The following is a 14,200-nucleotide window of genomic DNA, read 5'->3' on the forward strand; positions in this document are numbered from 1 at the left end:
AATAAATATCATAGTTTATTCTATTATTAATATTGACTGTCAATATTTCAAAGTTTTAAAAATAAAAGTTTATTTTAATAAGAGTCAATTTGGAACATTTGGGAGAATTTATCAGAAATAAACTGATATGTCCCAAACCTTCCTACAATTCAAGCAACAGCAGAGAATTTAATCTTTTCAGATATTAAAGAAAATAAAACTATTGTTAAACATCTATTATTGGCATGACAACATGCAAGGTTAAAAAAAAAAAATTACATGACTTACCCCACCCAGGTGGCAAAGGACCAAGGGGATCAAATTCTTTATTTTGTGATGTAGCAAACAAATCTTGATTCTAAAATAAATAGTAATAATAAATGGCAAAATAATGAAAAGCTTTAAACAGATTATTTCAGAGCATGCTTGAGTGCTCATATGCCTCTCCTGGACATGTCAACATAACATTCTTACAGAATAAGAACTATAGGAAAGTGTCACATGGTCGTGAATAAACACTTTGGCGGAATATTTGTCAGGATTACCTAACACCTAGAATCACATGAAATTAAAATATATAAAATGTAATCCTTACATTCCAAATTACCATTTTTTTCTTTACTATAAACTTTACATCAGTAATGTAAAAATCAGAAAAATAACCCATGTTTTTTGAAAAATTTAATTCTTTTAATATAGTATTATTATTATTAGCATTATTTTATGATATAGTTCCATAAGTCCTGTGACTTTCCCTAACACCTCCTCAATCCCTCCCCCCATCACTGAGTTCCCTATATAGTATAGTAATACTATAGTATAGTTCTTCCTATGTGCATCACTGCAGGCATGGGTAATGGCAGAGAGTCCAGCATCCTATTGTCAAGATCTTTAGTCTGGAAGTAGAGATGCATACTGCATTGTATCCTCATATCTGGATATGATAGCCTCTATTAACACAGTTCCTATACATCCGTTAATGAAAAGCCACAATACAAAATTAACAACAGGAAGAAAAATAGAAATTTATAATGCCAGAAAAATGTTTTTTGTTAGTTTCATCTCTTCTAAACACTTTCTTCTCACTAAATTCTTCAATGACTCATAGATCATACAGTAGCATCATTTTCTTCAAGAAGGTTCTTGATTGTCTTCACACTAGTAATTCAGTAGCATGTTATTCAACTTCATGGTGTTATTAATTTCTTTTTCTTACTGTTGTTGATTAGTTTTGTGGCTTTTAAGGGGATGTATAGTAACTGTGTAATGGAGACTCTCATATCTAGTAGCATGTTATTTAACACAAGCTATTTTTAATATTATTAGTTTTTCAGATGCCTGGAAAAACCACCTTGCTATGAGTAACTTGAAAGTGGGTAACAATCCCAACAAAGGATAAACAAAGAACTATGGGAAGGGAATTGAGGTTATTTTCAGAATAAAATGAAGGTGCTTTACAAATTAAAAAAAAAAAAAAAAAGCCTTAGCTAGATAAGAAAATGGAGTCACCCTCTAACTACACAGGCTCCTGAGTATATTCTGGTTTACGTGTACACTAAGGAAGATAATTACGTGGTCACTTAAACACTTGGCTAAGCCCTTACTTCTTCCTTTAGAGTAAGACAACAAAACAATAAACTCATTTAAAAAATAATCAGAGAGTAAACCACTGAAGGGGAATTTTCACTTCCTGCCTCTCTATGAAATAAGTAAAAATTAAAAACAAAAATATTATGGAGAGAAAAAAAAAGTAAAATAGGACAAATGACATACATATCTCCAGTAGTATTCAACATGTATGAATATTTTTGTTTTTTTATTTTTTTCCTATTTTAATGAAACAAAATCAAACATTATTTCAACTCTACAGTTTAGTATGCCTCTCCAAAACTTACGCACATTTTCCACATATACTCAATAATGTTATTACACCAAGGAAAGAAACAAAGTTAATTTTGCTATTATTTAGTACCTAATGTGTACACAAATGGATGATACCTCATTTGTTAAAATCAGGATCCAAAGTTTCAAATCTTTCATCTCCTGTTTCACTCCTCAAGTGGCCGCAATGGCTGCAGCTGAGCCAATCCAAAGCCAGGAGCCAGGAGCTTCCCCTGGGTCTCCCACGTGGATACAGGGTCCCAAGGCTTTGGGCTGTCCTCAACTGCTTTCCCAGGCCACAAACAGGGAGCTGGATGGGAAGTGGAGCCACCAGAGTATCCCAACTGAGCCACTGCACCAGCCCCCTAAACAGACCTATTATGAAGACTTTTTAATTAGTTGGATTTAAAATATATGCAAAATATTCCAAGTCTCTGATTTAACGGCTCTTGGAAGCTGGAGTTGTCAAAAACTAAACTTGCTCCTTCTGGGAGATGCAATTATGAAGAACAATGAAAAAGGAAGATAAGGAGAAACACTGTAAAAGTCTTAAACCCGAGTTAGAGATCAAGTCTGTAAAGTGAGGCACATGACAAACTGTTCTGTCTTGCAGTTTTTCTTGAGGTGCTTCCTTCATTAGAAATGAGTGAATAGCTCTAGTGAACAATTCTGTGGTATTTCCTCCTTCCCCTAGAAATGATGTCCTCTACCCCAACTTCACAAAATTGAAAGAAAAACCAACAAAAAGTGAAACTTCCCTTCGCCTTATTCCCAGCAGACATCTGCCTACCAGTATGTTATAGGTTTATCTTATTTTTTAAAAGGCAGGATAGGATGATGGTAACAAATAATGAGAGAGATCTGCTGGCTCACTCCCCACATGCACCCAGCAGCAAAGTTTACACCAGGATGAAGAGATGAGCCAGGAACTCCATTTTCATCTTCTATATTGGAGGCAAGGACCCAAGTACTTAGGCCATCATCTGCTGCCTCCCAAGCACATAATCAGGAAGCAGGATTGGGGCAGAGTAGCTGGCATTCTAGTAAGCAATGCAGGTATTGCAAGCAGCAGCTTAACCCTCTGTACCTCACACTCACTCTTCAGTCAGTACTTTTCAATTTAACTGAGTGAATAATTTTCCTAAACAACATCCCCAGTTACAATCAGTTTTCTGGCTGGTCTCATTATTAGAACAAAACTAAGGTCTCGGCTCTCCTCTGGTTGGAGGCAAGTGGGCTGTACACAACAGACGCCCCGAGTGGGAAAGCATTTAGCAGACGTGCTCCTGTTTTCATAATTCGTTAAGACTCAAGACTGGGGCCAATATTGTCATGTAACAGGTTAAGCCTGCGATGAAACCATCCAATATTTGTGACAGTTCAAGTCAAGTCTTGGCTGCTCTACTTTCGATACAAATCCCAATCCCTGCTAATGCACCTGGGAAAGCAGCAGATTAGTACCCGAGATCCTGTACTCACTTTAGACTGGGAAGCATCTTTGGGCTCCTGGCATCGGCCTGGGCTAGCCTTGGCAGTTGCAGCCATGTCAGCAGTGAATCAGCAGATACAAGATCTCTACATCTGGGGCCCGGTGCCATGGCTCAGTGGCTAATACAAGCCAGTGCCTCATACAAGCCAGCATCCCACATGGGTGCCAGTTCATGCCCTGGCTACTCCACTTCCAAGACAGCTCCCTGCTTATAACCTGGAAAAGCAGCGGAGGATAGCCCAAAGCCTTGGGACCCTGCACCTGTAAGGGAGACCTGGAATAATCTCTTGGCCCAACTCCAGCCATCTCAAGGTGAACCAGCAGATGAACCAGTTCTTTCTCTCTCTCTTTTTCTCTGTAAATCTGTGTTTCCAATAAAAACAAATAAATCTTTTCTTTTTTAATCTCTATGTCTGTCCCGGACATTCCACTTTCCAGCCAGCTCCCTGGAGGAGGTTCCTGGCTGCTTACTGGCTCAGCTCTAGCCACTGTGGCCATTTGGGTAATAGACTAGCAGTTGAAGATCTTCTCTCTCTGCAAAATATGCCTTTCAAATGAAAATGAATAAATCTTCCAACAAATTTTTTAAAGACACCAAACAAAAAACATAAACAAAAAAATCCTGAATACTGCTGTTAATGGTGAACAGGCTGCTCACCCCATAAATGAATCTCTGGTTGAACTGCTGCATTGCTCCTTGAAGTTGACTACGCTGTAGCTGCCACTGTTCATAGTTCCGGACGGATTCCAAGGTTGGCCTCTGCCACGTTGTTGTTCTTGTAAAATGGTCAACATAATAAATACGTCCCATGTTGTCCACTCGCCGTTCCCAGCTAAATCAGAACAAAAACAAGCTAACACAACAAATATCTGTGAAACAGATATAAGATTTTATCTGAGGAAAAAACTTTTAATCTGTCCAAAGGCTCTATAATTTTTAAATGAGTGAATTTAAGATGTCTATAAATGAATTTAAGAATATACCTAAAAATGCAGATTAAAATATTTTTCTAATTATTTTATATAACACAAACGCTAAGATCTTAGCATCATCATTCTCTAATCCTTTTGCATTAATTTTGTTAAATCTTCTATGTAATAAGGACTTTATTTCTTATATACAGTTGAGCTATAATTCCTATCCAGTTAAATATTTTATGTCTTGAAGAAATAAATCCTTAAGTCCCTGCAGCTCTGAGCCAAGAAAACATGCAGGAAATGAATGAAGAAGTGGGTGTCTAGCACAGAACTTTGGGATGTCTGTGTCCTATATTAGAATGCCTAACTTCAGTTCCAGCCACTCACAATTCATTTTTCTGCCAATGGACATAACTGGAGGCAACAGAGAATGGGTGTCTGCCAACCACATGGGAGACCTGGATGAATCTCCTGGCTATTGGCTTTGGTCTAGACTATCCTTGTTTCTTGTGGACGTTTGGGGATAAGATAGTGGACAGTGTCTCTCTGCCCCTTAAATAAAGTGAAAATATATAAAACTTTAAAATGAAGTTAAAATGAAAATCACTTATCATAATTATTTCTCTTTCTCCTTTCTAGCTTTCCCCTACACAAAACAAAGTAGATAGAGAAGGAACTGACAGAAATGTCAGAACAGGAATGAAGATTGGATCTAGATATAGCCCTCAGTTCTGATAAACACATTACCTTTCTAATTCAAATACTTACCCAGGAGGTAGAGGTTCTGGTCTATCCCACGTGGTTCTTTTTTCAACATGATCTACATAGTAAACTCGCCCATGCTGGTCCACTCTCTGCTCCCAACTTAAACAAAAAATTAGAAAGGACTTGCATGAGCAGCAGTGAAAAAAGACAATGACACTTCCGTTATACAAGAGCCTATCCTAAAGAGATCTGAGGTCAGGCTACTTAGATCAAACTCATTCTCACATCAGTATTTGAATGGGAAACAGAATTGTAATCAAGTCTATGAAACTAAACAAAAACTGAACTGAGAGTAAGTCTTATTAATTCTAGAAAAAAAAAATAACAGTCTTTACCACTTGTGCTTCTGCACACTCTAAGAATTAAGTTTATATACTGGCCAATCTGAATATTCAGATCTCCTTGGAAGGTTTACCACCAAACTGAAGCAGATAGAAATAAACTGTTACAACTGGCAAGTAACTTCTAGAAACACTCTTTTTGCAAATCTCTTGTAGAAATACTCTGCAAGTTTGGCTTCCCACTGAAGTACCTAATTATGAATTCAGTAATATAACCTATGTAGGATTAAAATTCTCATGAGAGCCTGCCAATTGATGATTAACTCTGATTATATTCTAGACTCAGGAATATTGTAATTTCTGCAATATATATTCATAAAACTTATATATAATAAGTAGAGATTAAAATAGGATCAAAATACTAATTTTCTCATTTTCCTAAACCATTATTTTGCTACAAGGTGATTATTTTATTACCTGACTTTAGTTAACTTTCCATGGCTTAAGGTTCTTTAACTAAAAAGGGGGAAAAAAAATCCCTCGGAGCTAGAACTGTGGCAGAGCAAGCTAATCCTACACCTAAGGGACCAGCACCCCATAGAGGCACCAGAATATCCCACCTGCTATAATTCCTATCCAGCTCCCTGCTTATGGCGAGAAAAGTAGTAGAGGAACCCAAAGCCTTGGGACTCTGTACCCTCTTGGGAGACCCAGGAAGCACCTAAATCCTGGTTTCACAGTGGCTCAGCTTTGGCCACTGTGGCCATTTGGGGAGTGAACCAACAGATACAAGAACTTTCTCTCTCTCACCTCTTTGTAAATCTTTCAAATAAAAATAAACAAATCCTTTTAAAAAAATCCATAAATTTTTAAATTTACTGCAGTACTATTCACAAAAGCTAAGAAATTAGGGTCCAGTACGGTAGCCTAGTGACTACAGTCCTCATCTTGCAAGCACCAGGATCCCACATGGGTGCTGGTTCTAATCCCAGCAGCCCTTCTTCCTGGGAAAGCAGTCGAGGACGGCCCAAAGCCTTGGGACCCTGTACCCACCTGAGAGACCAGGAGCAAGTTCCTGGCTCCTGGCTTCTGATATGCTCAACTCCGGCCACTGGGGCCACTTGGGCCACTTGGGGAGTGCAACACTGGACAGAAGATCTTCCTCTCTATCTCTCCTCCTCTCCTTTTAAATCTTTAAAAAAAAAAAACTAAGTAATGAAAGGAATGTAAGTGTACAGCTAAAATATGTGTTATATAAACACATATGCTGGTTATCCAGAAAACAGGATGAAATTTTGTCATCTGCAAAAATAGTGGTGGAAATAGAGCTCACTGCTAAGTGAGATAAGCCAGGCAGACAAAGATAAACACCAAGTGATCACTCCGATGTGAAATCTGAAAGTTGATATCATAGAAATAGACAGTAATTAGCAGAGGATGGGCAGAGTACAAAAGAGCTACAAGAACTACAAGAACAGAGAAAGCCCATCAAGAGCACTAGGAGACAGCCAGCTAGAAATCCTACATGTTCTACTGCGCAGCAGAATAACTACTACTAATACATGGCACAATTCAAAAAACTACAAAGAAAGGTCTGAATTATTTCAAGACATAATATTATCAATATTTGGAAATACAGGTATGATCAGAACATTATACAACTGGTACATGTATCAAAATAATGGTAATCCCCATGTAGATATATAATTTAGATGTATTAATTTTCAAAAAAATTTTAATTAAAATACAATTCCTGGGTTATCTCACACAGTAGTTAACCTATCAGCTGAAACACCAGTAATCCGAAGATTCATTTTATTTTTATTGCAAAGGCAGAATACGGAAAGGAGGAAAGACAAAGAGGAAGATCTTCCGTCCAATGATTCACTTCCCAAGTAACTGCAAAGGCCAGTGGTGAGCCAAACCGAAACCAGGAGCCTGGAACTTCTTCCAGGTCTCCAATGCAGGTGCAGGGTCCCAAGGCTTTGGGCCGTCCTCAACTGCTTTCCCAGGCCGACAAGCAGGAAGCTGGATGGGAAGTGGGGCTGCTGGGTTTAGAACTGGTGCCCATCTGGGATCCTGGTGTGTTCAAGGTGAGGACTTTAGCCGCTAGGCAACCACGCCAGGCCCCTGGGTAAGCTTCTAATTCCAATTCTAACTGGACGGGCTTATGCACATTGTGTGCAGGTGATGACTTGAGTATTTGGGTCTCTGCCACCTGTGTGGGAGTCCTGCACTGAGTTCCCAGCTCCTGTCCAGCCTGCTTCAGCCACAGCTAGTACGAGTACTTGGACAGTTCAGACAGAACATGGGAGAGCTCTTGCAAATAAGCAATAATAAAAGCAAATAACTTGGGCCCAGCGCAATAGCATAGCGGCTAAAGCCCTTGCCTTGAATGCGCCGGGATCCCATATGGTCGCCGGTTCTTTTTTTTTTTTTTTTTTTTTCTTTTTTTGGTTTAGGTTTATTTGTTTTTATTGCAAAGGCAGATTACATTTACAGAGAGAAGGAGAGACAAAGAGAAAGATCTTTTGTCTGCTGGTTCACTCCCTAAGTGGCTGCATCGGCTAGAGTTCAGCTGATCTGAAGTTAGGAGCTCTTCTGGGTCTTTCACGCTGGTGCAGGGTCCCAAGGCTTTGGGCCGTCCTCTACTGCCTTCCCAGGCCACAAGCAGGGAGTTGGATGGGAAGTGGAGCAGCTGACAAATTTAAGATCTGTATCCTGGCTGGAATCTTGCAGTCTCTTCAAAAATGAGCTCCTTGAGTTTTTCCTTGGGCAAGTCATCTAATTCCAAGTCAAACTTGAATGGAGCTTCGGCAATGGGCTCGTCACTGGGGTCATAATATTGCTTCAGATAGGGGTGCGCCAGAGCCTGTTCGACCTCGATCCTCTTGTGAGGGTTGAATGTCAACATTTTGTCCAGCAAGTCAGAGCTTTGGAGTCGGCATTTGGGAACAACCTGTTCCATGGCACCTTGTTTTTGTGTGGAAGAGAAAGCAAATAGTTTCTAGCTTTTAAATTTATTATACAGTTCAGGTCTTCTTGTGATGGGGAACCAAGAATACCCAGAATGTGGTTCAGCTGGTCGAGGTAGTGCTTCCCCGGGAAGATGGGCCGGTTGGAGAGCATCTCCGCCAGGATGCAGCCCACAGACCAGATGTCGATGGACTTGGTGTAGCCCTTGGAATTCAACATAATTTCTGGAGGCCTGTACCAACGGGTGGCTACATACTCTGTCAGGAACCCTGTGTGGTCGTGGTCCGGATCTGCAACGCGGGCCAAGCCAAAGTCACAGATCTTGAGATCACAGGTGGTGTTGAGCAGCAGGTTGGAAGGCTTGAGGTCGCGGTGCAGAACGTTAGCTGAGTGAATGTATTTTAATCCTCGCAGGATCTGGTAAAGAAAATAGCAGATATGGTCGTTGCTGAGGTGCTGTGTCTTCAAGAGCTTGTAGAGATCTGTCTCCATTAGGTCCTGTACTATGTATACATCTTTCATCTGCTCCATGGTCGGTGCGCGGATGATGTCATTGATCCCAATGATGTATTCATGTCTGAAACGCAGCAAGATCTTGATCTCCCTCAGGGTCCTCTGGCAATAGGTCTGGTGCTCAAAAGGACTGATTTTCTTGATAGCCACTCGAACTTTGTTGACGTTATCATAAGCAAAGCACACCATGCCATAGGCACCCTCGCCGATGTACGAGAGGTTGGTGTAGTCGGCCCCACGTCGAACACCTGCCCGCGGACCATCTCCGGGCCCGCGCCCGCCGCCGCCATGTTGGCTGCCGGGCCGCCTCCGCCTCGCTGGGCTCGTCCCTCCGCGGCCCCCGCTCCACTCCCATAGCACCTCCCGGAAGGACCGCGTCGCCGCCGGCCCAGCAGCCGCTGCCGCCAACCGGGACGCGAGAGAGAAGCACGGCGGCGGCCTGTCTGGTCGCCGGTTCTAATCCCTACGGCCCCGCTTCCCATCCAGCTCCCTGCTTGTGGCCTGGGGAAGCAGTTGAGAATGGCCCAAAGTCTTGGGACCCTGTCCCCGTGTGGGAGACCCAGAAGAAGCTCCTGGCTCCTGGCTTTGGACTAGCTCAGCTCCGGCCATTACAGCCACTTGGGGAGTGAATCATTGGAAGGAAGATCTTCCTCTCTATCTCTCCTTCTCTGTGTATATCTACCATTTCCAATAAAAATCAATAAACCTTTAAAAATACAAGCAAATAACTAAATCATTCACATTATGCTATTTTTGCCTGGAAACAAAACAGGAAAGATTTAAAATGTGTTAAGCTTTTTTTGTTCAGCTTGACTATAGATCCCGCAGAATCAGTTACAACAGATAAAGAGAATTACTGAAAGAATAAAATTATTCTAACAATACTTTCCTTTTTATTGACTACTAGTAGAAATCTAAAGAATATTTACCAAAAAAATATTACTTACCCAGGTGGGAGGGGAGCTTGAGCTACAGTATTTAATGGCCTAGGGCCCGCACCTCCAGCTATGGTAAGAGGAATTATTAATCCAGATGCTGCTCCTTCAGATGCACTTGTACTTGTGTTTGTACTTGTACTTGTACTTGTTGGTTGCAGAGAACCTGTACTGGATCCATCACTTTCAGAAGTAGCAGGTGGTGAACCATTGACAGATGCTATAAAAATTTAGGGAAAGCAGGAATACTCTTATTTTCAGACATCTAAATTAAATCTCGAATTTTAACAGCAAAGAAATAGGAGAACAAATTTAATACATGCATACAGAACTGAAAAATTTTCCAATTAATAGAATTACTCTCATTTCATATGTAGCTTTATTTACTTTATGCCTCTCATATTTACTTTATGCCTCATTATTAATTATAAAATGCAACTGCTTGGATTTCCTGATGCCACAAGAAACAAAAATTTTTAAGGTAATAAAGTTAATATTCTGTGGTACTAAAACTTCATTTGTAATTTCCCTTATCTTTAAAAATGCCTTTATTGGAGCTGATACGGTGGCTTAGCACGTAAAGCTGACACCTGCATTGTTAGTACCCGAGCGTGGGCACAGGTTCAAGTCCCAGATGCTTCACTTCAGATCCAATTCCATGCTAAAGCATTTGGGTGAACAATGGTAGAGGGCTCCAGGACTTTGCCCTTGCACCCATGTGGGAGACCTGGAAGAAGCTCCAGGCTCTCAAATACCCCAGCTCTGGTCATAGTCACCATTTGGAAAGTGAATCAGAAGACTGAAGACTTTACTGGCTCTCTTCCTCTCCTTAATTCTACTTTTCAAAAAAAATTTTTTTAATCTCTTAAAAAAAAGCCTTTCATGTGAAAATTTTGCAGATCACAGACCTATTTTTAATGTTATTATCTGAAATGTCTGACTGATTTGACGATAGTATCACAAATAGTTATTAAAGTACTGCACATCCATTAGCTGGCAGATGCTGGCCTGGGGAGCAAATCCTATCAAGTTAAACTGCAGAACCACCTGGAGACTGCAAGATCTGAGAGTAAGAGTGGGCCCAGTAGGGAAACAGCAGGTACCTCCCTCTTTTTTTTTTTTTTTAAAGATTTTATTTTTTATTACAAAGTCAGATATACAGAGAGGAAAATCTTCCGTCCGATGTTTCACTCCCCATGTGAGCCGCAATCGGCCGATGCGCGCCGATCCGATGGTGGGAACCAGGAACCTCTTCCAGGTCTCCCACGCGGGTGCAGGGTCCCAATGCATTGGGCCGTCCTCGACTGCTTTTCCCAGGCCACAAGCAGGGAGCTGGATGGGAAGTGGAGCTGCCGGGATTAGAACCGGCGCCCATATGGGATCCCAGGGCGTTCAAGGCGAGAACTTTAGCCGCTAGGCCACGCCGCCGGGCCCGGGCACCTCCCTCTTGAGTGGCCACTCCGACTGATGACCATGAGAACCAGTACTAGGGCGGGCAGCCATGGCTAGACAGAATGGCACCCACCGTCACGTGTGTCGGCTGGAAAGTGGGGCTGTTTGGGCTGAACTAGGCTTCAATGCCCATTGACATTTATGAGAGCTGAATGGGATGTGGGAAAGAATGAACCAGAATGGCAAGCATAGGAACCAGGACAGGGGGCGGGCTTAATGCAGGTTATTTCGGCTCACTCTGACTTTGCTGCAGCTCCCACTGGTTTGCATGAGGGCCAAGTGTGTGGCTGGACTGCAACACACACTGGTTCATGTGGGAGACAGGGCTGGAAACAGATCTGACCCAGCAATTGCAACCAGCAGCATGTACATAAGCTGATTGGGGCGACAGACTGTGCTGGACCCTGTATTGGCAAGCACACACAAGAATCAGGTCTAGGATCACCTCAAACGAGGTTTCTATGGGGATCCCCCGCAAGTGAACCACTACACTCAGAACCCCAACAAATGGAGAGAATTGAAGGCTCCATGGTCTGACCGTGCAGTACATGTGTCAGAGCTAGGCCTCCTCAGTGGCTTCAATGGAGCAGTGGACAGCATATCCAGGTGCATATGGAAGATATGGCAGTACACTGGAGTCTGCAGAGAACACCTGGTACCATAACAGAGCTCGGAGAACAGAACCAATCGATCAATTACCCCAGCCAAGTGTTGGCAGTGAAGATCTGGACAAAAGGAGAGTAAGGTGGACTATGTCAACCAGTGGATTCAGGAGAGATTTCAACGTAATTGAAGTGACAAGATCAGCAGCAATACAGAACTGTTGAACTATCAAAATCTCTTGATCAAGACCCTCAGAGCATGCCCCATATCAGGGACGTGGGGTACTGTCGGGTGGCTGTCCTCCATTCCAGGGTACAGAGGCATTTGGGAGGCAGGGTGTGGCTTCTCCCCTTATCTCCCTCCTTCCCCTAGATAAAGGAAGGAAAATAAAAAACGAATGTGCAAATGGTAATCTCACCCACCTTGCTGTAGCCCTTGATCCTTATCACCCTAATTAAATGCGCAAAACTCATCAAAATAAATAAATAAATAAATCTTTAACAAAATAATAAAACATTGGATTTCCAATTGCTTTGAACATGCTTTCTAACAAAACAATTCCTGGAGGGTGACACAATGGCCCAAGGATCCTCTGCCTGCCAAGTGCCAGCATCCCATTTGGGTGCTGGCTCGTAACAAAGCTGCTCCACTTTCGATCCAGCTCCCTCCTTGTGGTCTGGGAAAGTAACAAAGGATAACCCAATGCCTTAGGACCCTACATGCACATGGAAGACATGGACGAAGCTCCTGACTCCTGGTTTTGGATCAACTCAGCTCTGGCTGCAATGCCATTTGAGGAGTAAACCAGTGGGTGGAAGTTATTTCTGTCTCTCCTTCTCTGTAAATCAGACTTTCCAAAAAAAAAAAAAAAAAAAGAATAATCTTTAAAAAAAAATTCCTAATGGAAGTCATCAGTATATTTCCAAATCTTAAAGAGCAGGAATATACTGTTAATTATCTATCTAAGGAAGACAATATGATTTTTTTTTTTGCATTTTCATCCACTTTATTCATAAATAGTAATAAAAAAGAATTAGGTACAACTTCAAAGCCAGGTGAACTCAATTCACTTTATGTCGTTGTAGGAAGCAGCAAGAGCAGTAAAGGAACTTGATCTGCATACAATTTTAAACTATTATGAGGCCACCAAGACCCACCAGAATGAAACCTCTGGCATCATTCAGAGCTTCTCACTCTCTCATTCACCGCTGTGCTTATTAACGGAGCTAATCAAATGCTTTAATGGAACCTGATGCCTTTTTTCATTTAATTTCATTTTATGACACAGTTTCATAGGCTCTGGGATTCCCCAACCCCTCCAACCATGAGCATATCATTAAACATAAAATCATCTGATAAAATGATTTGAAGGGTCAGCACTGTGGCATAGCAAGCTAAGCCTTCACCAGTATCCTATATGGTGCCAGTTTCTGTCTCGGCTGCCCTACTTTTGATCCACCTCCCTGTTTATAGCCTGGGAAAGCATGATAGGATGGCCCAAGGCCTTGGGCTCCTGAACCTACATGGGAGACCTAGAAAGAAACTCTTAGCTTCAGACAGGCCCAGCACTGGCCACTGTGGCCATTTGTGCAGTGAATCAGCAGATGGAAGATCTGTCTCTCCTTCTATCTGTGTAACTCTGCCTTTCAAATAAAAACAAAACAAATCTTTAAAAAAATAAAATAAAATTTTTGAATCCAGCACAATAGCCTACTAGCTAAATTCTTGCCTTGCATGTCCGGGATTCCACATGAGCACTGATCTGTGTCCCCAGCTGCTCTACTTCCCCATCCAGCTCCCTACTTGTAGCCTGGGAAAGCAGTAGAGGATAGCTCAGGTCTTTGGGACCCTGCACCCATGTGGGAGACCGAGAAGAGGCTCCTGGCTTTGAATTGGCTAAACTCTAGCCGCTGCAGCCACTTAGGTATTGAATCAGCAAACAAAAGATCTTCCTCTCTGTAAACCTGAATTTCCAACAATCATAAATAAATATTTTATTATTCTTTTTTAAAGATTTATTTATGTTTATTGGAAAGGCAGATATACAGAGAGGAGGAGAGACAGAGAGGAAGATCTTTCTTCCAATGATTCACTCCCCCAAGTGAGCGCAACGGTCGGTGCTGCGCCGATCCAAAGCCAGGAGCCAGGAGCTCTTCCGGGTCTTCCACACAGGCACAGAGTCCCAAGACTTTGGGCTGTCCTCCACTGCTTTCCCAGGCCACAAGCAGGGAGCTGGATGGGAAGCGGGGCCGTAGGGATTAGAACCGGCGACCATATGGGATCCCGGGGCAATCAAGGTGAGGACTTTAGCCGCTGGCCATGGCGCTGAGGCCAATAAATAAATATTTTAAAAAAGTTTTAAGGGCAATCAATTTCTAAAAATATTTGCTTTAATTACTTTTTCTGGT

At 41.9% G+C, this 14,200-nt stretch overlaps 2 protein-coding genes across 3 annotated transcripts in view; both read right to left on the reverse strand.

Moving 5' to 3' along the window:
* ITCH (itchy E3 ubiquitin protein ligase) overlaps window positions 1-14,200 on the reverse strand; it is an 86,134-nt gene that overhangs the window by 32,235 nt on the left and 39,699 nt on the right. For both annotated transcript variants that reach the window (XM_004585738.4, XM_058679823.1), the window contains exons 9-12: window positions 9,750-9,957; window positions 5,036-5,131; window positions 4,008-4,182; window positions 268-337 (exon numbers count right to left, since the gene is read on the reverse strand). In XM_004585738.4, coding sequence (XP_004585795.1) covers window positions 268-337; window positions 4,008-4,182; window positions 5,036-5,131; window positions 9,750-9,957 — 549 coding nt within the window. The remainder of the gene's footprint in view (window positions 1-267; window positions 338-4,007; window positions 4,183-5,035; window positions 5,132-9,749; window positions 9,958-14,200) is intronic.
* LOC101525427 (mitogen-activated protein kinase 1) lies at window positions 8,009-9,107 on the reverse strand. The gene is given in 3 exon segments (XM_004585737.2): window positions 8,009-8,244; window positions 8,247-9,032; window positions 9,035-9,107. Coding segments are annotated over 3 exon segments (1,068 nt in total). The 5' UTR covers window positions 9,093-9,107; the 3' UTR covers window positions 8,009-8,020.

Source organism: Ochotona princeps, chromosome 22 (assembly GCF_030435755.1).
Source record: "Ochotona princeps isolate mOchPri1 chromosome 22, mOchPri1.hap1, whole genome shotgun sequence".
NCBI classification, from domain to species: domain Eukaryota; kingdom Metazoa; phylum Chordata; class Mammalia; order Lagomorpha; family Ochotonidae; genus Ochotona; species Ochotona princeps.